The 26957-nt window shown below is 44.0% G+C and overlaps 1 protein-coding gene across 2 annotated transcripts; it reads left to right on the forward strand.

The window, feature by feature from the left end:
- Positions 1-26532, forward strand: LAPTM5 (lysosomal protein transmembrane 5). Of its 2 annotated transcripts, XM_009669812.2 has the most exons (8): positions 2-191; positions 10126-10219; positions 19091-19167; positions 19874-20002; positions 20542-20667; positions 21179-21274; positions 24641-24733; positions 25729-26532. In XM_009669812.2, exons 1-8 carry the CDS (start codon positions 105-107, stop codon positions 25801-25803), a joined length of 777 nt encoding a protein of 258 aa, XP_009668107.2. In that variant the 5' UTR covers positions 2-104; the 3' UTR covers positions 25804-26532. The 2 variants fall into 2 exon arrangements, with proteins under 2 accessions (XP_068773492.1, XP_009668107.2); XM_068917391.1 differs by lacking the exon at positions 10126-10219 and having other exon boundaries at positions 1-191.
- Positions 26533-26957: the final 425 nt, after the last annotated feature.

The following is a 26957-nucleotide window of genomic DNA, read 5'->3' on the forward strand; positions in this document are numbered from 1 at the left end:
AGACCAGGAAGGAAGCTGAACTACATTGCTCGGTTCGCTTTTCAGTAGGGTAGTTGCTGCCAATTCAACTGCATTAACTCATAGCTGTGCAAAGGAATCAAAAAATGTCTGCCCAAACAGCCACTGAGCCCCCAAAATGTTGCTTCTTCAACATCAAGGCAGCAACAGTCGCTCTAGGAATCTTCCATATGGTAAGTTACGAAACGGAAAGGGGGATAGGGAGAGGGAGAAAAGAAAAGAGAGGCAAAGGTACAAGCTTTGCAGAAGGTGTAATCATTGCAGATCAAAAGGTTTCCTGACTGTTGACTTTTCTTCGCTCCCACAAGAGAAAACCAGATGATTTAAGAGGAGTGGGTGAGAGAGAAGGCGGTGGGGCAGGAAGGAATTTATTGCCCTAGGAGTTGTTAACTATTTTTTCCCTGGCTCTGCTAGTTGGAGCTCATGGAAATTCACTCTGCTTCCTGTTTTTCCCCTGCAGCTTACTGCTGGAGCTCTCACCGGCGCAAGGGTGTGTGGCTTGGCCGTGCATTCAGCCCGTTGTTTAGAAACTGGGCAGCACAATGGCAATTGGAACTGTGGGACTGCTGAAGTTATGAGCCTCTGGATGGAGGGGTTCGGGCCCCACGAAGGCAAAGGGTGGGTGGGCAAAGCTGCCCCATTAATCTTTCTACGGCCAGTTGGACGCTGTATGCACTGTTTTGGTTTCCTTTTTGATATGTGGCTTTGTACAGCTGCCAGGCAGCTGGCATAACTGCTCTCAGGGGCTGTTGCAGATGGCAGTGACTGGAGGACGCAGAGCCTCGAGTGACATTTCTTCTTCCTGCATCTGGTTGCACAGAGGTGCTTTCAGGTGTCTTTTAGTCATACTGAGGATGTGGCTTCTTGCACAGCAGAGACGCTTAAAATAACCCTTTCTGTAGCGCTCATTGTGCACAGTCATGAGTTGGGAGCTTATAGGCTGGCAGCAGGTAACAGGGACTCTTTACCTCTCCTCAGACAGAAGTGGAGGGAGGGGACAGCTGTGACTTGCAGGTACGTGCTGGGCACTGCACCCATGGCATCTGTGCCACGCGAGGGAAGGCCAAACCATACTCCCCCCCAGTGCACCAGCCAGCTTTCCTGGGGCAGCAGGAGCAAATCACCGCCTGCTCAAATCTGAGTGTGCGGTAGCCTCCTCCTCCCTCCCCACTGCCCCCGGCTCTGCAGCACATTGAAAGCGTCAACCCAAGATGGGGGTCTGGCATGTTTAAGTTGGTGTAACCATGTCGACTTTCACAGTGTTGTTCCCGCATACACCGGTGGAGGATTTGACTCGTGAAATGACAGGCAAAGAAACACAGAGATGAGTTCTCTTTGGCTCAGAGAAAGAGATCGAAAAGCATTCCGTGAATGATCAGATTTTATAAACATGTCACAAGCAGCAGCGCTGTGGGTTGCTGGAGGCTGCGAGCACAGAGGTTGAGACAGATGGCTGCATTTGGGTGCAGCGCAACATCTCTGCAGTTCGGTGGTTTGGGGCAGGAGCTGGCTTTATGCCAGTTCAGAGCAGAAGAGGAACTTGGGTCTCCTGCACACCTTCATGTAACACGACTGCAAATGCCTTTGCCCTGGCATTACTTGAAAGCTGGGTGCTGTACCAGCATTCCCAATGCCAAATTTTAATAATGTTGAGACCTCAAAAACATCGTAAGATCAGTTGAAAGAATCAGACAATTTTATCTCCTCTTTTTCCTTCTGCTTTTTGAGCGTCAAGATTACACCCTGGGCAGGCTTCTCAGCTTCTCACTGCAAGATCAAAGGTTATAGTCTCACTGTTTTAAAGAAAAAGAAACTGCTGAATTTCTTGTTCAGTCTCATGACCCCAAGAAACAAAAGTTGAAATGTATAAAATCTGAGAGCTTGCAGCCCAGCACTAGCAGTTTCTGACAACCAGTTAAACATGTAGCCATCATGGAGGGATCTCCACGAGCTGTTTAAAAGCGAATCTTGTAGGAAGTTTAGCCAAGATCTGAGGAAGAATTAGCAAAACTAAAGATCTACATAAAAGTGGGAAATGCACAACAGGGAACCTGGTAACTGAAAATCATTTTCTTCAGAGAGCTCCAAGTGCCCTATGGGACATGAGCTGTCTGTTATCGCGGAGAAACAGAGGCACACAGAGAGAGGAAGCTATTTTTTCTTAACTAGGAGAGTGAATCATAACGAAGCCTCCTTTGTCTCTCTCAGAAGTCAGCAAACACTTTTGCAATTTTTTTTCTCAGAATGGTTTCACTATAATGCCACTGACAACAGCAGGCATTCCTGATTTACACCACTGTGTGATGGAAGAGAACGAGGCACAACCTCTACGTGCCGATTGCTAATGAGGAAAAATTTGCTCTGGTATTTAAGTGACATCACATGAAAGATGTGTTATTTAAACACCTTTCAAAAAAGTTTTGTAGGCCTGTTGAAGACAACAGGTGAATCTTGAACACAAGAAAAAAAAAGGGAAAGAGCCTTGGAGAAAGCCTTCAGAGCGCTCATGGGAAAGCGTTTGCAGAAGAGTTGCAAAGGTCCACTCAGGAAGGGCAAGAGAAACTGTTTTTCTTTGCAAGATGGCAAAAGCAGAAGTCATAAGACAGATGTACTGAGTCAGCCTAGAAGTCCAGCAGCCTCCTAACCCATCTCCAACAGTGGTCAGCAGGGGTTGCTTCAAGAAGAATGTATTTGAAGCAGGACACATAGCAAGTGATCTTTGTGCTACACATCCTCTCACCTTCAGGCAGGCAGTATGTCAGAGACTTCTTACATTTGAGGTTGCATGTAAATTATCATGTTTACTAGCTATTGTGTTGAATAATCTCAAGCTCTGTTCTGCTCATCTTTCCTATTCAATAATCTCTTTTCCAAGCTGAAAAGTCCTGCATAACAGGGCTCTCTATGAACAGAGACTGCTCCATACCAGGTCTTTTATAGTGCTGTGAATGTTATCTCTTTCCCAACTCTTAGCAGTGGAGACGTAATTCAAACCAGAAGTTACGGGTAATATATTTAGTTGTGGTTTATTGCTTATCCTATATAAATAAAAAAACAGGAATGTGTTGAAAAAACACTTAGATTCTCCTTGTTGCTAAATAAAGGAGGGCAAAGGACTGGTCCTTGGCCCTGAAGCCAAGGATGCTACCTCACTTGGGGTCAGCCCCCTCTAGAGCAAACTAGACTTGAAGAAAAGTAGTTGGAACAGTTAAAACTAGAGCCAGGGAACAAGACAAGTATTAAGCAGTGTGGGCCATCAGGGGTCTAGTGTTGGAACTATCCACTGACCTTCTTTAATGTAGAATAAGTCTGCACTGAGTAGCTAAACGTGGCTCTGAGCTCATTTTTAAAACAGACTTGCCCATCATTGACAGTTTGTGCCTTAAGCACGTTCAAAGGAATGGATTTAGACATACTAACCCTGCTTGATATTTTAAGGAGGACCAAACCTTCACGCTGCAACCAAAGCTACCAGCTTTTTTACTCTTTCTGCTCCTCAGGGGCATGGTTTCGATCCCACCTGCAGCCAGACTGATCACTAGCAACATGTTCCAAAAGTGCTTTGGCTCACCAAGCTTTAACCTGCTTTTAGAGTAGATATCATAGAGCCACAGCTGGGTCCTTGCTCTGCACTCCCTCAGCCTACATTGGTAGTCCAGTGCCAGGACTGCCTGAATTGGAAGCAGACCCATGTTTCTAAATGGTAGTTCTTGCTTTGTTTGCATAGTTCAACCAGTTGTTGCTATGTACTGATGGATGCGGCTAGTGGTCAGGAAGGTTTGGGGTCAGCCTCTGACAATTTGTGGTGCAACTTTGCAAAATCAGAAGACTGATTACCATAAGACATGCATAAGCATGGTGTGGAAAGCACATGGTGTAGGGGAGTGTTAGGAACTAACATGTAGCTGGGATTTAGATTAACGGGCCGGAGATGTTCCTGAAGCCCTGGGCTGGCCCAGTAAAGGATATAAGGAATGGGCAGGGATAGTCTGAGCACTCGCCTAAGCCACAACTACCCCCAGCATGAGCAGATGTGATCAGCTCCTAATCTCCAGCAAATCCACGCTGAGGTCATTACATTTCCATTAGTATTTTCTCTGTAGATATTAAAAAAACAAACAAACAAACTGCAACAAATGCTGTGGGATTTCTGCTCCAGAACATCCCTTTCTTTCCCTCCACTCTTCTGCTCCAGATATGCTCTTCTATCCTGCTGCTGCCAGCTACTGACAGAGTGACCATCACTGCAGTACCAGAGCCTCTAACTCTGCAGTTTCGCTGGGGCCCGCATCTGTCTGCGCCTTGCCTGTCATCACAGTGGATGTCTTTTATACAAAACCCCATGAAAAGCAGTTTGATTTTGAAGAATATTTTCTTGTCTCACTGCTTTAAGAGATCAAACAAAGGTATAGCAAACTTTTTTTCCCTACCTCTTCTCTACCCTTTTGATCATGTTGCTACAGCTGGGAAGAGGGGAGGAAAGGGAAAAGAATTTATAACTCATCAGTGGCTTGGATGATTTGCTACATCAATACTGTTGGTTTGTATCAGTATAAATTATTGCTGTGGGTCCTAATGATGAATCATAGTGATGCTAGGTGATAGTAATGCCATCAAACACAAGCTCTCAGGCTTTGTGGCAACGTCTTGTCCTCCTATAAATTAGATTTGTTTCATTGCTGATCTCTCCATAGACTGTTGAAATAAATCTTGGACATGCTCAAGCAAATGGGGAAGGAGAGGGAGGGTAACAAAGGAGAGACAGAGTCCTGTGATGAGCAAAGCCTGACTGGGTGTTGTGAGGCTTGGCAGAGACACTTGCAGATAACTTTAATGAAAGCATAGAGGAGTTTGTCCTTCTGCTCATCGTCTCCTCCCAGACATGAAAAGAGCTCAAGTTATTTGGCAACAGCTTCAAGAACAAGGCCTGTGAGTTTCTTCTTTGCATACAGCATGGGTAGAAAAGCTGTGATTCACTTGCTTCCAGTCCTTGCTTAGAGTCAAAGGAGGTCTTGGAAGGTAACACCCTTATAGCTTGGACTGGCCTCTGTCACAGCTGAGCTTCGCCAGGTCCCTTTGCCCAGGTGGCAGCCCAGCTGTGGGAAGCTGCTCATGTGGCACGAGATGAGTGCCACAAAATCCTTCAGAGAAACAGCCGCTAACAGTCTCTACCCATTGTCTCTCCTTCTGGAAACCCTCCACTGTCCCCTCTGTGCTTCGGTTTCTCTTCAACTCAAGGAGCAGAGTGTCATCTCTGGGACATCCCCTAGGTTCAGTCCTCACCTGTGGCCATGATTCACATTGGTATAGAGCTGCGATTCATTGCACTTGCACAAGGCTGTGCCTGAGCTAAGATATTCAGCAAACTCTGTGCTGCTTCCTCATCCTCCCAGAGAGAGCTCTGGATGGCCTCTCTCTCAGTGTGGCAAGCACAAATAAGAGGGACAAAAGGAGGCAGCAAGAAGGAAGGGTGGAATGTTCTGAAAGGAAGCTAAATGGAAGACAAAAATACTCTCTTCTCACTTCACCTTATCCTGCCACAATAGCCACTTATAAATTAGAGTAAGAAAAGCAGCACTGAAAGTAAGTCATTTATATGTATTGCTATTTGCCTTTAAATTGGTGGATGTCACCTGCCTGCACACACCACAGTCAAAAACCTTTGCAGCACTCCAGTGCACTGTCGGACCAGCAAATCTCTGTCCCCATTGACCCCAGTCCATTATGGCTTCAAGTTCTTCTCTCCGGAAATACGAGGTGTGAAAACAAAAAAGGAGCAAATGTCACACCAAGGCCACGCACATAAAAATAAATTATCTGGAGACTAGTCAACCTGCACTGACTTCCGAAAAAAGGCACATGACACAATCTCTATCAACAGTTTAACCCTACTGCAGCTGCAGCCAAATTATTCTCCGGGGAACTGAGGCCATGCGCATCATGCTACTAAGTTTCTGCCTCTTTCTTGCTGAATTTAGCTGCCTTGGGTTAACGACTCTGGCTCTGCCTCAGTCCTACACAGCTACCCTGGCTAAGTCACTTCATTTCCTGGTGCTACAGATCTTACCTCCCCCCCGCAGCAGGTCTGATTTTAACCACCAGGTCTGAGGTACTCCTTTTAAAAGGAGGCAGCAACAAGGTGAGATGAGTCCCCAGAATCTTGAGAAAATGAGAGAAGGGGGTTAAATACACAACAGATAAGACAGAGCTGGTGTCACAGACAAAATAGGGAGGGCCAGGACTGCAGAGGGGCTGAGAGATTGCTTCATGCCAAGAGAACTGTGAACTGAGTGCCAGCAGGTAGAATTTCCTATTTTAAGCTTGTCTCTCGTGTTCAGTGACACAGCACTAAGAAAGAGAACTCGATGCTTCTCTGAGCACTCCAGTCTGTCTGAAATGGGAACCTTTTGGTTTCCTCTGTAACCAAAGGGAAGGGTAAATCTCAAGTGAGAATATCTGGCCTTATAAGGTGAGGAACGCTGGGCAGACACCACACCAGTCTTCATCTACTTTTTTCTCAGCTTGAGGCGAGCAGCCAGCTGTGGTCATTAGGTCACTTTGCATGTCTGTTCTCTGCAGGAGTAAATGACATTGTCACATGCTGGGCAGAAGGGAGTCAGATCCAGAGTCAGGTGAGGGAGAGGTCTTCTGGTGCTCTTGCACTGGAAGGCTGAGGTGAAGCCCAGAGAGTGTTATCTATTTTATCTCATTGCAGTTCAGTGCCTCATTCTTTCTACACAAAAATCCTTTTAAATGGAAGGTTAAAAGTGACTATCACTTTAAAAATCATCTTCTTAATCTTCCGACTTGGGCTTGGGTTCTCTATTTGATACGCACTTTTTTCACGTGACTGCAGCTGGTGAGGTTGGGTGGTTTATTTCAACAGTTGCTAGGGAGAGTGCAAGGAAACCAGTGGCCCTCTTTTGCTCCACTGTTCTCCTATTCGATAGACATCAGACATGGTTCTTCATACTGAAGTTCTGACCCTAGGTCTTCTCTGGCTCTGAACCCCTCTGGGAATGGGAGCATTTGGGACTTGATGCTCTGCTTTCACTCACTTGTTGAGGATTGAAACTGATTGTTTAGGGCTTAGATCATCTGTTTCACTCAGGCATCCATTTAGTAGAAACCTGAAAAAGCCATTTCCCCCTATATTTCCCATGCTGAAATATGAGGGGATTGACCAACAGCAGCAGTAAGGGAAGGGAAATGTCTTCAGAAAAGCGTACATGAAACCTCTCTGGCAAGTTAGAGCAGATGAAGTCAGTGTGTGATCTCCGTGTGCAATTAGTTAAGAGGTCCTTTACACCCCTGGGAAGGTCATCAAGTGTTAAAAAACTTCAGATCACTATAAATTCGTCCTCCAGTCTTGATAAGGTTCATTGCTTCCATGGGAGTTTAAAAGCTGTTACACAAAATTGAACTCGTGTTAACTTTCTTGCGCCCCCACGTAACGAGATCTAGATATTTCTCCTTTTCCTATCTCTCTGCCTCACAAACAAGTTGCAAACTTCATTTACACTATGAGGAGGGGGAAAAAAAAAAGACATACAGAGTGCCTCATGTAGCTATTGAACAATCTGACATTGGACAGGCCAGGAGAAAACACATGACAGTTGTTCCTTCTTCTACCTCAAACTCTAGACATTGTTTTAATTGCATTTCAGAGGGAAGGCTAATGCTTTTGCTGAGGCACAAGGGCACAGTCTTCACTGCAGCAAGAGAGCTGCTTGTTGGCATACTAACTCTAGAAATATGCTCTGATACAGGTCTCCCAGGGAGGCTGTGGGATGTGCTCCAGCTCTTTGGGAAACGGCACTTGCTGCCTGTGGCACAGAAAGTTGATGAGATGAATTTTGGAGATTGCTTCCAGGTCTTGTGCAGCTGACGCAGAGACAGTGGGAGAGTCTGGGTTCAGCTTCTGACTCTGCTGTAGGCCATCACAATCGCTACTCTCCTAGCCTCAGTTTCCCATTTCTGAAGTGGCAGTGTTAATCCTTTCCTCCCCTCTTCCCCAGCCTCTAAGGTCTGGGTGGGCTTTTTTTTTTTTTTTTTTTTTTTTTTTTGCAACATCAGCCTTAGGGCAGGAAGCGTCTCTGACTATACCTTACACCAGTGTGAACTCTGTTTAGATCTCGTACCACTGCTGGGCAAAAGACAAAATATATTATTTCTTCTGCTTGGTTAACAGTTACATTTGTCTTGTCTCCCTTGTGCTTGCTGCTTTTGTGCTGTTTCCCATACACAGACTTTGCAAACACGCCCACCAACCACAACAGTTCCAGTTCCTCCTTGCCTGCGTCACTTCTTCAAGCAATTGTTGAAATGAAAGGCTGCTATCGATACTGTGTAAAAGTTGTTTTATGCACACAGTACCAGAGCTTGTGCTGATTTTGGTGACAGATACAAACCTGCTTCCTGCATCAGTCTGAGGTTCAGATAACTCCCAGGCAGAGGCTGTACAGTTCAGATAAAGGGGCTTCTCTTATTCACCCCTTCATGACAAATTTATTTTGTTGATCATGCTTTTCTTGATGCCACCTATCCCTGCTAGTTCGCAGAATGGATGTTCCCAGTCCTTGACCTGGTGTTGGTGGGGTGAAGATGGAGGTTCATGTTTGCACAGATTGCTACACTTTCTGCACATCCTAGGGTTTCCTGTCCTACAGGCTGAGGTCCCATATCTATTAGGAAAAATGTAAAGGACTTTAAGGTCCCTGTATTTTTCCTGGTTTGATTCCTGCTTTCTGCTCTCAAGCTTTGGCCCTGGAGACTCAAATTCCTTAGCACTGAGGCAAGAGGTGTTCCCCTGCTCCTCTCCACCTCCCCAATGGAGCTAAAGCTTGGACAGAGAAGCAAGCAGCTCTTGCACAGCAGCAGAGTGGTCAGAGAGCTTATCTAGAAAGTAAGAGATGCAGCTGTGGGGTGACAAGTCTATGTTTCCTGCTTCCTGGAGGAACGTAGCAGCAGTCTTGCTCCTCAATTCCCCATGCAGTTAAGTTCCACCTAGCCCATTTTTTTAAAATACAACAGCACACTATACTACTTTTGGAAAGTGCAGTTGTGGGTGTAGATCTGACAGACCATGCTGTGCTCCAGCTTGCTACAGTCTAAAAATGCAGAAGACAGAAGAGATATAGTAGCCATGAGGAAGGACAGCAGAGAAAGGAGAATCGTGAAGAAAGCGACGAACACGATGGGCAACATGGTGGAGTTAGAAATGTGCCTTCTCACATACTGTGCTGAAAGTGGCAATAAGGTGATGGAGGAGCAACACATGGCATCTGAGTAGTCCTTTATTTCTGAGAGGCTGTATTTGTTCTGACAACTCTAGGTGGACAGTCACTGATGCTCCATTGTGGCCTTGGATTTCCTGTGCCCTGACACACAAGACACTCGATCTCCTCAGCACATGCTATCTGCAGTTGACAGGCTGGCAGGGTGGAATTGCCCCTGGGGGGATGCGACATGGCTGTCTAGCATCGTGGCTACTCCTTTCCTGGTTTTACTTGCATGGAAGTTCTCTGGACCTGTGGTCTGAAGTGGTACATTGTAAGGCCTCCAGCCTTCAGGAGGTCTTCTGTGAGCCCAGGGTGCCCCGTGCCCCATGTGCGCCAGTGGATCCCTTCCTAACACCTTTGGAGATTTTTCTCAAATAAATAAAAGGAAAAACAACATTTTTTGCCGATGAAGTAGTATAGCTAGACTTGCAGAGAGAGATCTTTATTCTTTTTGCATTTCTGTTTACCCTTTAAAAATATTATTGTCACATTTAGCTAAATTCTGAAGCAAACACTTCTAAAATGTAAAGCTAGAACTTTCTAGCTAAAAAAATGTTGAAATAAAACTTAGTAGCTTTGTAATTCCTCCATCCTCCTTCAGAAGCTGGCAGAAAAAAAAAAAAAGACAGCTAAATCCATATCATTAATAAATTGGTAAATTTTGCCTCAGTGTTTCTGTGTAAAGGATGGGTTTTTTAAAACCTTTAATGACTCCATTTCACTTGGAGAACCAGCATGCATTTGGGACTATGGTCATTACAAGCTCTCTTGCAAGGAAGTTGGCCCATGGCCCACTGAATTGTGTTTTTTGCTTTTGTTCTCCTAGGTTATGAGTGTTTTGCTCCTCATCGAGTACTCCCTGGAGGTGGCTAGCGGGAAAGGCTTCTGCAAAGACCTGGATAAGGATTACTACAGAATTGGTAGGCCACTGGGTAGACCTGTGGGATAGAAAGGGAGCCAGCCCACAGTCCTGCATTGGTCGCTCTTCCTTTTTCACTTCATAGGAAGCTAGAAACATATTCGTTAGATGGGCCTTGAGCTCAGACCTGGAGAAAAAGAAATTTAGGCTCTAGAGATTTGGGTTTTGGTTTAAGTCATTACAGAAGTAACCCTATAACTGTATTTGTTTCTTGGAAACAGATACAGGTCCCAGTAGAGCTGTCTTTTCTTTATTTCAGAGCTGTGTGGATCAGGCCCTCAGCCTGAACTCTCCAGTGCTCACCTACTCCTCCAGCCTTCCCATTTTCTCTACAATATTCCTTCATTAATCTGACAATCCTATTTTCCCTTTCTCTTTCTTTTCCCCATATGTAGGTCGTTTAAGACTTACACACATACTGCTGACTTCCTTCTCATGTTGAGTATTCTGCAGAAAAATACTGAGCTGTCTTACCAGCTCCTTCATAGGCCTAGTATGGCCAGTGAACCCCGAGTCATGGAGTGGTGCAAAGTCACAGATCCGCACTACACTACATCCTACAGGTGGGTGGGTTACCTGATGTTGCCATCATCCCACTGCCATCTAAGCCACAGAGCCATCCCCTTTACCCTTCACATCATCCATCACACTTTGCAAGGGTCTCCTACCTCACAGCTGAAGGCACTTCAGAGAGCTGCACCAGCCCACCTCTGCTTTCCCCCATCCCTTCAGGCTCCATCTCCAGCCATACCCATCCCTTGGTGCTTCTTGCAGAGCATCAAGCAGTCTAGAAAAGGCAGCCGGGCTGTTTTGTATGCCACAGTAACATGTGTCACATTCACCACTTTGATTGAACTCCTATTTCCTGAGTTAGGAAGGATCAAGCTTAGTTTTCAGAGACCAGGCAGGTTTCTCCTTTGGGCAGCCATTTAAAAGAAAATAAATCCCCAGACCCTGAATATTACTTAACCAGGCTAATTTTGCATAAAACTGTTTGGAAACAACAAATGCAGGGTACTTTTTCCTTTTCTTAGTCACTCTTCAGTGTGAAACCACAAGTTACGATAACCTTTCTCTACTGTGCTCAGAAAGCCAGAAACCAGACTCCCACACCCTGCATTGTCTCTCCATAGGGTGAGAGTCCTATGCCTTGTTTGTGACTACAAGGTGTCCCTAAAGAGAAATATAACCCAGGGCAGCCAAGACTTACCTGTTCCCTGCTCATCCAGTGTGGTCCTTCCTCACTGCTCCTAGCATACACAGAGGGACCCCATTTGCATGGAGGAATAGGAAGCCAAGTGCAGCAGGCTCCTGCACATCTCAGACTCACTGCCCCCAAGATAGCAGTCAGACACAGTGAAATGCACTAAAACAGTTTTATTTGCTGTCTGGGTGAAGTTATTTCTAACAGCTGGCTTCACATTTTTCAAATGAGCCCAGCCGGGTTTTAGGAGGCACCACTAGGATTCATTAAGGCTGTTTCAGAAGGAATTAAGCCTCGATAGTGAACAAGAAATGGAAATTTGGGTGAGTCTTGCTAACAGGGCACTAAGCAAGAGTCTGTTGTTATGGTTCACATCTTTCACCTGTGGCATTATTTCAGAAGTGGTCCACTCTGAGTGGGTTTGGAGGCTATTTCAGTGAGCCATGGGTTATACAGGCCTCTCTGCAGCCATGGCTCAGCTCAGCACCTAGTATAGACTTGCCTGGTGCCTTCTTTGGAAAAGACTGGCTGAGGAGTTTTCCCAGGGCTCTATTAGGACAACAGGCAGTACACCCACCTGGCTCCGAAACCCTGCTTTCCTTGATGGCATCAGCATGGCATAGTAAGAGAATCTTGCTTTCTGTTCTTGTAAAATAAGTTTCTAATTTTAATTTTACAGCGTAAAGCTAAAGAACGTGATGCAAGTGTGACCTTAAGGTCTTCCTCCTCTGTTGTTTTTTAGATTTTTGTGGGTTTTTTTTTTTTTGGTTTGGGATTTTTTTTTTTCTTCACGCTTGTTTTGTTTGACGTACCTAGCTTGGATGTGGGTACAGCCAGAAATGTTTTTTTTCCTGATGGCAGAACATGTATGTGTATTCTGATGAATACAGTGGTGTGTACTGCTGAAAGCTGAACATATTTTCAGATCAGAATACTTCATCACAAACACAGCTATGTAAAAATGACAGTTGTTTTTTCATGTTTTTTATTTCGGAAAAAAACATTCAATAGTCTCATGTTTTTCAAGTATCTAAATATTTTTTGAAGAAAAAGAAACAAAGCAATGAGACAGGTCTTTCAAGTACTTTTCTTAAAACATTGTTATATATTTTGTAAGCAAAATGAGTATTTTGCAGACCTGGAGGGTTTTCTTTAAGAATAGAACCATTCTGAGTGAAATTGGCCCTGGTTTTTAACAACCCCACTTCCCACACAATCAAAATGACAGGTCTTCCCCCTCCCGCTCTCTTACTTCCTCCTACACAAAAAGGAACATTTTATAATGAAATCCTCAGCACTTCCACTTGGCTTCTCTTCCCAAGCATTTCAAAAGACTACTTGGGAGACTGCTAGTGTTTTCTGATTATAGTTGGATTAAATACAGTGCAAGCTTTCTATTTCTAAAACCTAGCAAGGAAATAATATAGCTAAGCTGTATAAAAAGTTCACTTTGATTCCAAAATCCAGATGGAAGAGTTGGAGAACAATTTGGGGAGAGGTTCTGTAGATGCCCTCAGCATCTGCTGTTCTATTTGCAGCTCTTGCCAGACTAAAGTATGTCACTCAGCATATGTAATGCAAATGCAGTAGCCATGGCCCAAGAATACAAACAAGGGAAGGTTTATGGGAAGGCGCTTTTTATCTCACCAGTAAATGACACATTAGGAAAAAAATACATACACAAGTTCATTATGAGGAATTGGAGCACTCCCAAGACTTCCCATCAGCATGTTTTGCTACCTGAAGAAGAGGGGCTGGGCTGGGCCTTAATTTCCATGGGAAATGCCAGAGTTAGGAAGAACTGGGATTGTTTTTGCTATTGCCAGGGCAAAATGGGATAGGTGACTGGGGCAGCTGCCTTTAGGGAAGGGATGCTCTTCCCCTAGAAGCCTCACGCCCCTTGATCTCTTTGTTTACAAGAGATCACAGGCAACGCAGGGCCAAGGGCACCTCTTTGAAATTTGATCTTCAGCTAAAGTGAATCAAGCTGTTAGTATAAGACTTCCTAAAAATTGTTAGGAAATTGGGGGAAAGACCCCCTAAAAGGCCAAAGTCAACAGTCCCTCGAGCTTTAGGGCACCTACATAGGATGCAGAAGACTCAAGTTCTACTTGGATCATTTTTCCCATTCCTAGTGGGATCAATGCCAGGATGTTAGTTAGCCTAAAGTGGGTCTAAATGCGTTATTTCTTAACTGTGGAACAACAAGATTAATTTGGCCAGGTGGAGGGAGCAAGAGATAAAACTCTGCATAGTGATTTGGGACATTCAGTGGGAATCTAGAAGAGTCCATGTTCAAGTCCTCCCTCTATCGCACATGCAGCAGAAATATGGATGTGCATTTCCCATGCAGCCTCCCGCATTTCCAGGTTATTAGAAACCTCATCCTGGAAAGTTTCCTTGGCAGTGCTTCATTCCTGAAGACATATGAGCTTTGTCTTATTGGCAATTTCTGCTGGAAAAAAGTAAAATCAAAAAATCACTCTCTCCCCCTGCCCCCAATTCAATTTAATCCTCCTTACCAGCTCCAAGCTGCTTTTTTACCTGGAGAATGTTATGCCCCACTGCTCATCATGGGTCAAGTCTTTAATATGTCTTCAATTCATGTCTGTTTGCAGATCTGAGTGTTAATCACTTGTTTTTTTCTCCGATGACCATATTAAAAACTCTCACTGTGGACAAAGTGCAACTAGAAAAGTTGTTCCAATTTCTATCTGGTCAGCCAACAGAAATACCAAGGTTATGCCTGAAGACCTGTGTGTACAGCACATGCCATATTCCAGGCAGAAAATGCTCCCTCTTTCTCTGATCAGAAGCAGAAAAGGCTAAAGGGACTATCAGGTTTCTTATTTTTGCCAGTCCTGCCCATCCTTTGAAAGTAGCTGTCCAGAAACAGCTCTCTGTAGCTTATCAGCAACACCAAATCGGAAACATCCATCCCTGACAATCAGTGAATGTGACCATAAAAACCACAGTTTTATGAGCCCTGTTTGCATTTTCCAAGCCAGTTTATTGGGCCATAAAATAGAAAGGGTTTTCTGTGTTGGAGGAAATATTAGGAATCATTCAGGACACAAACCCTAATGTGAAGTTAATCAAAAAGGCACGTTTGGCATAAAACACAAATTCTCCCTTTCACTGTTTTAAGTCCAGCGTAGCTTTGCAGAGGCTCTGTTGTGTGCCCTGATGCTGGTTATACCACCTTTCCAAGGAAAATGGCACTAACTTCATAGCATGTAGATATAATCCTACTCATGAAATTCCCAGGGATCCCTGGAACACTCGAATAGTCTCCAGGAGTTTACATGAGAAAAAGCATAGGTGTTTATTGTTGCTATTTATTTCTAAAAGCTTTTGGAAGAAGATGCACCTCAGAGTGGGCAAGCTCTCCCTGTTCCTTGCCAGCAATAATGTATCGCTGTCAGCATGGAGGTGGCTGTGGAACTGGAAGTATTCCTGTAGGTCAGATATGCCAGGAATATGTGAGTGAAGTAGCTTCTGTGAGGGGAGATGTTTCTTTCCTGCCTGATTATGCAATCATAAAATCAGAGCAAAATTCAGGGTCTCCTTTCCAATCCCTTGCTCAAAGCAGGGCTGACCTCAAAGTGAAAATACTTTTCACAGGGCTTTGTCCAGGCAGATTTGCAGATGTCCAAGAACAGGGGTTCCAAAACCTCTCTGCAGCCCTGTTCAGGACTGCGTTACTCGCTGTAAAATTTTCTTTTCCTTCTGTCTATTTGGAATTTCACTTACTGGAACTTGTGATGGTTGCCTCTTGTCTTGTAGTAACAGCGCTCAAAAAGCCAGTGCATCTTCTACAAAGATAAGCCCTGTTTTTCTCTGAATACTCTGCTATTTTTTAAGGTGGTGTAGGGGAAGACTATGTATTCCTGACATAGGCACCTAGATGTGGGAGGGGCAGAGGGGCAAGCTATAGAGCCATACCCCTGTCAGAGATTATACAGGTGCTCAAGTCTAGTACAGGAGTCCTAAACTTGGCCCTTTTCTGAGGGTGTTTTAGGACAAAAGAGGCAAATGTTCTTTCTACAAAGGCCAACTAGGCATGAAGGGAAACACTGAACAGAACAGCACCAGAGAATTATTGTCTTACATCTTTCAACTACAGATGTTGGGCATGGAAGAGCCTATTAGTCATGCTAATCCACTCTCTAGGGCTTTGTCTGCTGTGGTTAGAAGTGTCTCGCATGCCAGGGATCCTCTTATTCTACTACTGGTTTGGGAAGACAACTTGCCACTTTGCCAGCCCTTGCAGAGTATTTCAGGTGTGTGTCATTCGGTGTCTTTGTAACGTGCACCGTTATTCCCATCTCAAGGAGAGTTTGCACAGCCAGGGGTAAGAGCCAGGAGCTACCGCTTTCTAAGGGGGTCATTTCTTTAGCCCATATGGTTTTAAAAAGAGCAGAGGGGGGATGTGTTTTCAAGAGAGGAGAAGTCATTTTGTTAAAATAACATCAAATCTGTTACCTGGGACAGAGATCTGCTGCCAGCAGAAAGGGTGAATATTTGTGCTGTGAACAAATAGGATGCAGATAGTGTGTAGAAGTTTACTTTTTTCCCTCCCTTGTTTTGCCTTTTCTTTCTATCCCTTGTCTATAGGGTTTGGGGACTTTTTGTTTGTGGGGGTTTTTTTGTGTATGCTTTTAAAAATCTAGTTTCTGTTTGGGAAATTGTCCTGGGCTTTGTTGGCAGTTAGCTTGCAGAAGCAATGGCCAGTTGCCCAATTAATTACTGAGCCTGCTGAGACACCCAATGCATGAGACCAATCAGAAAGAGGCAGAAAAAACACAGCTGTCCTGAATCTAAGAAAATACAGTGCTAAAGAGAACTCCTCTCTGGGGCAGTCTTCTGATTCTTGGTTCTAGGATTAAAGCAGGTTGAAACGACTTGATGCAGTTTTGGTTTTAATGAGACTAGGACTGTTAGGATTGGGATCCCTTTCTATGGCTGTGTCTACAAAGGCCGAGTCTCTTCGAGTTTTCTTTTAGTTTCAAGTTTATGCTGTCCTCATGCTAACCACATGGTTCAGGACCTCTGATTCTCTGCACAGCAAATCACAGCCTTGCCTCTATTCTCCCTCTTCTGAAAGGTCGATTTGGTTTTCTGCCTTGCTGCTCTAGGTTCTTCCTTCGACTGTCAAAAGCCTCAAAGCTGTGAGCGGTCTCTTCCGCCATACCATCTTTTCTACTTTTCCTCTCTTCTAATTTGGGGCTTACTGATTTCGATTTTCTTTCTGTGCAGTTTCCCACGATTTCTTCTTCCTCTTCCACATTTCAGTTTTCATTACTCTGAGGTAAACAAATCCTTAATTTGTTTGTTTGTTTTTTAATCAAACTATAAGCAAAAGGCATTTGCCTGCTTTGTGCTGTAAGAAATCTCTTTCCTGCTACAGATCAAGTATTTGGGCACTTGATATCACTCCCTTTGGACCTTTCCTGTTTCGCACCTCCATGTGCGGCAGTTTGTGCAGGGCTGCTGCTTCTCTGGGGGCTGCAGCCTCCTCAGAGGTCCCCCCTGCTTCGAGTCCCAGAAGGGAAGAGGTTGCTCAGACCCAGGGAAGAAAGCCTCGGTCAGTGCTTGTTTTTAGAACAAAGGTTCCCCATCAACAAACCTCATCTTTAGAGGAGACTTAAGTGCGTTGCTAAGTGTTGACAAGATGCGCACAGCAAGAAGTGACGCAAAATTCCCCACCTTGCTGCTGCCTGCCCTCACTGCCCGGTGTGGCTCAGTTGGGCAACTGGGCTTTTACAACCCTGGAAAGGCTCCAGAGCTTCTCAGTATCTATACCTCTCTTTACTGGTTTTGGTCATGTTTCTGAGTCCTTTTTTACTGGCGTTTGTCCATACCTGTGTCGCTTAGCAGAAACTGGATATAGCGCTTGGCAGTCTGCATATGTTGCAGCTGCTGCATCTAATGGGCACTGATGTCCTGCCATATGCCATAGGTCGCCCTGGGTGTAGGTCTGCCCTTCTCCGCTGTAGCTCTCCCTCAGACTTGGGACAACTGTTTGTGTTTGCTCCCTCAAATAGTGTAACTGGCCAAACTAAAGCACAGCTGGGCCTGCTCTTGTTCAAAGCATTTGTCGTTGTGAATGGCACCGTTGGTGTTATCTACTCGCGTAACAGAGGGACAAGTTTCTCTGCCTGAACACCTTTGTAGATTATTTTCTCTCAAGATAGCACAGCTAGTGAGTGAGTTAAGGACTCTCTGGTGTATGCTCTAACTCTGAAACAACCCCCTTCTCCCCCTACCCAAGGGTGTTATATGGTACCAAGGTTAGGTAAAAAGGCAAAGCTGGGGAAGACGGAGTGGCATCTTCATGGGAGGAGCGGAGGAGAAGGGGTGAAGGAGAGCAGTGAAGGTTTTCAGTGCAGCTCAGATCCAACAGGCTTGCTTAACAAGATTTCTAGATTCCTTTATGAAAGTAGGCGGAAGAGCTGAAAGGGGTAATAGAAAAAAATATAGTTAGGCATTGGATTTATTTAATAAAGGAGTAATAGGGGTGGGGGGGAGAGGATGCTAACTGATAATCAGATTTTCCTGGTGTTAAAAGAATTTTGTAGTTCTGGGAAGGATCAGTTGCTTTGAAGAAGTTAAGACAAGATAAAACCAGTAAATCTCTTCTACTAAACTTATTTCCAAATGCCAGAATAAAGGGTTTTAGAGACCCCAAACAGGCTGCTCTTATTTAAATCCAAATGAAGCACTAAGAATGAAAAGCTGAGAGTGAGTTGGAGGAGGCATGGTGAAAGACTGCGCATTATGTGGAGGCAGATGAAGAACATAACAATGTTCTGCCTTTGGAGAGATCTCCTTCCCCCCCACAAGAAGCAAAATAACTTTACGAAAAACCTCATGCTAGCTAGACACTGTAAAGCCCAAGTGTGTTTGCTATACAGTGCAAAGAAGGCTTCAGTAGATCTTATCAGGGCAGGTTGCAACAGGAGGAGAGGAAATTACTTCCTGAGAACTGGTCATTAGGCAGCTACATACATAGAAGAAATCGTCTTCCGGGATCCAAAACAGCTGACAAAGATTATCTAGCAGTCTGAGAAGTGTCTCATGTTGTTCTCCTCACACATGTTTACTTTTAATAAGTCGTGTCCTACATCTGCAGAGGCTGGAGATGAGACATTTCACCCTGAAACTCTGTGGTCCATGCTAGTGGTAGGTGGTTAAAACTTGCGCACGCTATCTGAGAATCTTGCAGATCTCTCCCCAGCTCTTACTGTTAACTAGTTTATCCTTCTTTGAGTCTCCAAAATGGTTTCCAGTTCAGACTTATTAATCATTACCTAAAACCTCTCTGCTTGTCTTCTTTCATTTTACCTTCATTTAGCCCAGGATATTTAGAATTTTGGTCTAGGTAATATTTTAGCTCTCACCTGCCTGAGCTGACAGCTTGTGCAGCCTAGTGATCTCTTCCTAAAGAAGAAAACTTCAAAGAGAGATGAAAAAGTGGGGGTAAAAAGGGGCAAAGAGAGCAATCTCCCACCTTGCAGTTGCATGGCTTTCCCACTCCCACCTATACAGTTCTTTCTGTATCACAATATCACACTTTATTATCTCCCCTAGAAGTGAGATTGTTAGGAGTGAAATTATTAGGCTCTAACTTTCAGTAACGTGGCAATTATTTGTATTACTTTTTAGCTGATGTCATCACCAGTTTCCTGTTGATCATCATGCTGTTTGTTATCAGCTTCAACCTCCTTCTTGGTGTGGTGAAGGTATGTTCTTCATAAATAAAGCTTTAGCTGCTTACTGGGGCCTCGCTGAGCTAGGAGGCAGTAGAGGAGGGCACCAGAAAAATACTTACCGAAAATACTGAAGTATGATCGTAATGGCAGATAAAAATGTCAGTTTTTTTTTTCAAAAGGGGGGAAAGTGGCTGGTTTGAAGTCTCAGGTTTGTTAGATCATTTGCAAAGCTGCTAACTGCCAGAATTACCAAATCTGGGTGACGTTTCAATCAAAACTATTTTTTGTGTTAAGGAATGTATGTGTTCCGATTGTGAAATGTTGCATTGCCTCATTTTCCTGCTCTTTGCCAAGTCAGATTCTGAAGGTAAACCATAACTCTCCTAATACAGTGGGGATTAGATTCACATTTCAGGAGAAGAAATGACCTTGCGTTGATCTGGGAACCCAGCTTTATTTGTAGCAGAACTTTTGGGTAGCTGAATGACAGTTCTGATGGGATCAAGTGTCAATGTCACTTAGGGAAACTCCATGGGGGAGGGGAAAAGAAAATGAATTTTGATGCTCTTCACTGTTCCTGAAGCAATAGTCACTGCGGTACATGGGATTAGGTGCAGAAATTCCCGGAGAGAGATTTGCTCTTGAAGCACCTGATATGTCCTTTCAAGTATTGATACCTGGCCACATTCCTCCACATAGAACAGAAATGACTGGCACTGTTTTTCTTCTTTCTCAGAAGAGAGAACGTCTCCTGATTCCATTCCTTGCTCTACAAGTCATGGACTTTCTCCTCAGCCTCCTAACAATGTTCAGCTCCTACATACAAGTCCCAGCGATCATTTCTATGTCATCCCTTAGCCACACAGTAGGTAACAGCTTACTTCTGGGATGGTGGTCTCTGAGGGAGGCAATATGAGATGGAGACTGATGCACAATTAGGAATTAAGGGTTATTATTTAGGGGTCAGAATTCTTCATGGCTGTGTGGTTCCTACACTGTCTATTGCTGGAAACAGGATACAATCCTTGGTGGATTAGAGGGTGCCAAGGAGAAGTAGTGACAGCTGGGGCATCAGCTAATTTTGCACACCTGGGAATCTTCCCTGTTGATTTTGTGTTCTCTCTCAGGGGTTTGGAGAGGTTGTTTGGGGTGTGCCAATGCTGGGAAGGGTTGGAGATAAGATATGAATACCACTGCACTGCCCAGAGAGTGCTTTAGTGGTGCTGGTAGAAATCAGCCCAGTAAGATGGTTTGCTTGGTGTTTTGGCTAGCATAAGTGAATTAAATGGGTTAGGCTGTAAATGAGAGTAAAGCACAGCCCCTTTGTAAATAGGGGAGCTCTATAGATGTGATTCAACCTTGCAACCATAAGCAAAACTTTCTCTGCTCTTCTCACCTGTGCAGCAGGGACACTCAAAGATCCCTTTCTTGGCTCTGCAGCTGCTGGACTTCTGCCTGAGTATCCTCACTCTCTGCAGTTCATACATGGAGGTCCCAACCTATCTCAGCCTCAAGTCTTCAGACAATGGGGTAGGCAGTGAGCAAGTCTAGGTGATTTGTGTCATGGTGTTAACCACTCGGAAGTTTCTTTCAGTGGTTGTTACGACAAAGCAAGCTTTCTCCACAGGATATCCAGAACTGCTTTGTTTACTGACAAAAGAGGATTTTGCCATATATTCTCAGCAACATGGTATTCTTGACTGACAGTTTGCTTATGCCGGTGTTTCTTAAAAGTACTCCCTGTTTTTCTTGTAAGAATCTGAAGGATGCAAATTGCAGAGCAGAGTGATTTGGATGCAGCCTCCCTGCGTACGTTAGAAAACACATCAACTTTTCATCTTTAATAAATAGCCATACTACTTCAATTCTCATTTGAATGTTCTTCTGAAAATCTTTCCCAAAGAAGTTTAAACAGTAAAAATACCCCTGAGCATCTGGAGATCTGCCTTTTCCTGGTAAAGAAGGGTGGCCTCTCCTACCTTCCTGAGAGCTGTGGCTACTGGTAGTGTTTATTACTGAGACCCTCTCCCCTTTTCCACAGGGCTTTTTGCCAACCGTTGAGAAGTTAACGACAGAGGAATATGCCAAAATGATGATCACCTTCACAATTGCGTTCATTGCTGTCCTCTTCCTGAAGGTAAATGGCTGTCGGGTCTGGTGAGTCATGAAGGCTGAAATGCAGCTTACTTGCCTGGGCAATAGGAGGAATTGGTTCTTCTCTCCCTCAAACCTGACAGGGCCTTGCAAAGTCTGCCCCTGTGCTTAATAGCAGCTATGTCTCAGTGCAGCGTTGGAGGCAGGTTTGAAATTTGAATCGCTGTTCATATGTTTCTGCAGGTGTGAGTTATAAAGCAAACCCTCTCTCATATTCATAGCCTTTCCATGCACGTTCACCTCTACAAGGGTAAGAAGTTTGGAAACAAATATAGGAGACTGTTCTGCTATTGTACGCCAAAACAAATTAGATCATTAAGCAGCAGGTTAGATCTTCCACTTGGGTAGATTGCTGTACCTGCACTGATGTGAATGGAGGTATGCACACAGATACCCTGAAACTTAATTAAAACCTGTGAGCTGTTAAATCTTGCTTACCTCTTAAGAAACTCCACTGTGAAAGGGCTTCTATTCTTCCTGCTTCAGTGGATTGGAGAACAGGGTTTCGGACCAGCTAGGAAAGCTAGACCTCTCCAGGTAGACTCTGTCACAGTGAAAAATGCTACTTATTAGCTGGAAAGCTACTTCTCCCCCTGACTCTGCCCAGGTAACCAGACAAGTCCGTGTGGAGCATAATGCTTACTTGGTTGCACTGCAGACATTACTTCTTTTAATATCTGCATAAACTCCAGGCAGTAAGCTCTGGAGATAACCCTGAAACCCAACTGGCACAGCGCTCTGGGTCTTCAGCAGAAATTTCACTGACCTAGCAAACAAGGCTTGGTTTGAACTTTCCACAGAGTAAGCTACAAGACTATTTAGCTCACTGGCTGTTTGTGTTGGAGTTTGTGGGAAGACTGGATGGGGGGGAGAATAATCTTAAAAAGTCAAGTGGAAAGGCAGCAGTATTCCTTGGTCTACTAAAGTCCTCATAACTCCAACCTTCTTACCCCTCTTCTCTCGCCTCCTCCCCCCACCCAAACAGGTTGCCAAGAATTCCATTCTTTGAACTTGGTGGCAATGCTTTCACTCCTTTTCCATGTGTAACAAAGCTATTTTCATGAAAGACTTGGTTCCAAGTGATTAAGTTTTGATATTTCATGTTGCCATGTTCCTCATTTTAGAGCTAAAAAGGCTATTTGGCCCATTTAGGGCCCATCAGTTTCAATTCACTGTCTTCCTCCACCAGGGATGGCATCTAAATATGTTGGACTAGCCCAAGATCTTTTTGCCTAAAATGCCTTGCTTAATGGGCCATCAAAAGCTTTTATTGTCTGTCCATTGAAATATTGTTTCTGTGTATCTGGCGGCATCCGTTTGCCTTCCAGCTTATGGCTAGTGACCCCAAGTAGTTATCTACATCCCACTCCACAGTGTAATTCAGTTGGCTAAAAGGTGGTCTGTCAGATGGAGAAGTCGTCCGGGCATCTCTTTCCTACATGCTTCTGCCTGTGACTTCCTGTGGGACCTGCAAGGACTTGCTTACCCTCTTAGCAGGAAAGATTTCTTCAACAACGCTCAGGGAACTGAATCACTCCTCTCCCTCCCTTCTCTCATATAAACCTCCTTATGCAGGGAACATGTCCTACTGCAAGACGCTCCATGCAACTTCACAGCTCCTTACCAGCGTAGCGGTTGTCTTTAGTCTTACTTCTAGAGCCCCAGTGGTGATGTTTTCAGTTGTCCAAGTGTGCGTACCTTAGCGATGCAAAGTGTTCAAAAGGCCGTAGGAGTCTTACATATGCAATGCTTGCATAGTACCATTAGGGAAGTCTCCCTCGCTAACGTACCTATCCACAAGTAATCTTTATTTCACCTTAGTATCATGAATAAATGAACATCCCTTCTGCTACCTACCATGGTGGATAAGAATGCAGAAACCAAGGGGATTAAAACATCTCTGGGACATGAAGGCAGAGAGGGTTTCTAATGCAATGTATTTCTGAAATAGGTGTCACAAATGCCTGTTTCCTTCTGATCTCTAGGACAGACTTCCTGCCAGCATATAATAGACATTATGGATGCCAGTGAAATTTTCCATCTTTGGTCCAGTGTGGAAAAGGGCATCCTACACTGCAACTCTGGCTGTTTTGATTTACCCAGTGCTGGGATGATCTTTGGTTTCCTTTGTATAAGCTGTGGTACTAATGTATTCTGGTTGAACATGCTATGGCTTGCACAAGTCCTGATTTAAGTCAATTCATTCATTTATTTCAGTGTAGATACTGAACTGGCACTGCAGCAAGCTGTTCTGGATTCAAAATCCTTTAAGAATGGGGAGGAAGGTCTTTTATTTTATTTTTGTATTCTTTATTTATTGGAGCTTCTCTAGAGGATGAGTAGGGGTTTGTGCTTCAGTTTATATGATGGCTTCAGTGTCTTGCATGTTTGTTCTTTGTGTGAAGAGGCTTTTGGAAAGGGGAAGGCTTTTATAATATTCCCTAAAGGTAGTCCAAGTTTGGATTTACTTCCTTGTCTCTGAAAGTCTGTGAGATGGATTCCTTCAACATAAACAACTCATTCCTTGTTCTTGCTCTTTGTCTTGGCTTTGTGTCAAGACAAACAGTCCTCATTGTTCTAGGAAGTCCTAAGCTAGATGGCTGCTTCTTGGGGCATATAACTCCCTATGGTTTTTTTTTTTCTGCAAATGCCAACTGTTTTTAAAGTGCAGTCTTATGCCAGTAAAAATAAGAGGCACACGACTTTGCCTCACTGCACATAGTAGGGAAAATATTTATTTAATATGGTATGTTTCACAGACCTTGCTTATTTTCTTGCGCCACAATCTGTCAATCGATCCATTTTTCTCAAAAAAGCTCTCTATCTCATCTCCTAACTCTGAGGTGCAAGGGAGGGTTGATTTCTTTCTTTCTTTCTTTCTTTTTTTTTTCATAACTAATGAAAACATAAAACTTTCTTGAATGAGCTAACCTTTTGGGTCAGTCCTTGTTGACCAGTAGGCCTTGTATCTCTAGGAGGTGGATGTTATGCCCCAGGTGTTTTTCTGAGACACCTGGACTTTGTGGCCTGCTCAGAAAAACAACATGAGAGTAAAACATGCTTCCCTTTCCTTCCTGATGACAAATTGACCTCTCAAAGGTCTTAAGCATGTGCTTTGTATTTAATGATAGTCCTATTGACTCCTTGCACTACTGTGCTGCTCTGGACAGGTGGAGTTGTCACCTTTCTAGTGAAGGGTCCGGACCAGTCTGAGGCTGTGATGTGGTACCCAGACTTCTGTGACTCTTTCACCTCTAGTGTGATAGTAGAACAGTGGCAGGCTAATGGCAAAAGTGGAAATGCTCTGGTTGATTCGCAATGCAATGACAGACTTCTCTTTCCTTTTCAGGCTTATATGTTCAAATGTGTCCTGAGTTGCTTTAAGTACATTAAAGCCAGCAAGAGAGGGGAGGTGAAAGTCGACCCACAAGCAGCTGAGAAGGTGAGTTAAGACTCTAGGTTTCCACTGTGAAAAGGCATGGTTTGTACTGAGGACCATCATGCCTCTCCTTACTCTTCTCTTTGACAGTCTGAGAGATAATTCAGCCCTTCAAATTTGCATCAACAGGCACTAATAGTCGGATTCCAATTATATTTCTCTGGCATTACTCCTGTATAAAACCTTTCAAAGGTAATGGAATCGGCAAGAAACCTGAAACTTGGACTTCAGGCAAAGCAGATAAATGAGGCTGTATCACTCTTATTCTCTGATCCAGAAATGTGCTTTTAATTTCAATTGAACTTTGGTTTCTGTGCCTAATAGTGCTACCCATGCTTAAAATTAAGTTTGTCTTCGCGTGCTGTTGGATTAGTGTCTGAGAGTCTTGGTGCATCACCCTTCATCTTAATGGTTTGCTAAGCCATGAATATCAATGTCCTTACCTAGGCTGCTGATGACCTCTTTAATAGTAGCATCCAGCTGCTCTGAGACAATGCAGGGATTTTGAAGACTGTCCAAAGATAAGAGTTAGAGTAAAAGACAGATGAGAAGTAAAGAGGAAGATTATGGAACGCTAAGTGGAGGCGTTTGTCTTGTTGAAACTTGGCAAATATGATGAGCATTGTCTTGCTAGCAGCGTGTGCCCCTGTTGTGCATGCATGATGACTCTCAGGAGTGACTTCCCACAGAGCTTAGCCTCTTTGCTTATGCAACGAGGTTTGAAGTCTGGACATGAAGAGCCTTGGTCCATTTGTTGCAGCAATGCTTTGGGAGAAGAAGGTGGGACTAGTAGTAGCGTGGTTATACAAAGTGCTGCTTGCCTCTAACTCTTTCGGATTTCTGTCCTTCACCATTTACAGACTATGCTGTTCTTTTCCCCTACTTTGAATTGGGAAGAGAAACCTAATCAAATCCTAATCAAATCCTGCCTAAAATCAAATCCATGTGAAACCCTTTTTGTGATCCCTAGAGCACGTCTAATAGTGTTCTCTTTCCAGGCTGTGCTGCCATCATACAAGGAAGCCTTAGAGTTGCCTTCTAAGGAATCTCCACCTCCCTATGTAGCAATCTAAGCTCTACTCACAGGGAAGAGAAGACATCTGTATTGCTGTTGGTGCCTCTTGCCCCTTGTGTCAGCCTCATTGAAAAGCCCTTACTTCATAGCAGTATCATGCTTATTACAATCCAATTTACTTGTAGGAGCCTCTAAAGAGGGATGGTGAACTACTGGAGCTGGTGCCTCATTCTGCACTTGCAGATCTGAGCTGGTACTGAGGACTGAGCTGCAGTGCTATTTTAATAAACTTGTCACCAAGCAACACAAAAGTTCCCACCACTGGCCTTTCACATCTGGCTAATGTGAAAGCACAGGCATTGGCCTGAATCTCTTATCAGGCTTACTTTGTCCCAGCAGGACGTGGGTTCTCATCTATTTTATATCTTTAACTTGGCAGCTGAGGGGAGCATCAAGCATTTAGTAAGTGGAATGGGGAGGGGGGAGAACAAGCAAAAGCCTTTTTGCTGAGAGAGCCTAACTCTGAAATATGTTATGTTAACCGGCATCATCTAATGAAGACCTAAGGGAAAGGGATCAGCAAAAGGCTGAAGATCCCAAATGAACTACAATGCAGCTCTCAACCTGTCTGCTTGTGATAATGATTAATAGTGTGTGCTCCAGAATATACAACATGCTGGAATATTCACAGTATTGCTTTGCTATTTTATACCCGAGTGTTTGCATTTTTTTGCTTTTAGTGTGTGACTTGAAAGATGAGTTTCAATAAAAAAGTTAATAGCTTCAATCCTCTGCTGTCTAATTTCTGAATGGTGCTGTCCTTGCTATCTGAAATATGTCACAAGGAAACAATAGTTAAACTCCCCCACCACCACCCCTTAAAGCAATTAATGAAAAGGATGTTCTGAGGTTTAGGCTGAGGATATCTCATGAGCATCAGATCATGTGTGCTGTTTGCAAAGAAGATGTTATTTCTAACAGCCAAGCCTGCAGTTTCATCTGAGAATCTAGCTTGTTCCTCTTTTTTGCACATCGTCATTGGTGATAAAGACTCTGCCCCCTTTCTGTGACACGTTCACAAGGTCAGTCTGTGTAGATGCTAGTGAATAATATTGCTAATGATAGATGGCAGGAAGGTGAAACTCAACATCCGTTCACCTTTTTTTGGATGTGAGGGTTGGCTGATTTCTGAAATCACTCAGTGTGAAAGTA

This window comes from Struthio camelus, chromosome 23 (genome assembly GCF_040807025.1).
Source record: "Struthio camelus isolate bStrCam1 chromosome 23, bStrCam1.hap1, whole genome shotgun sequence".
In the NCBI taxonomy this organism is placed as follows: domain Eukaryota; kingdom Metazoa; phylum Chordata; class Aves; order Struthioniformes; family Struthionidae; genus Struthio; species Struthio camelus.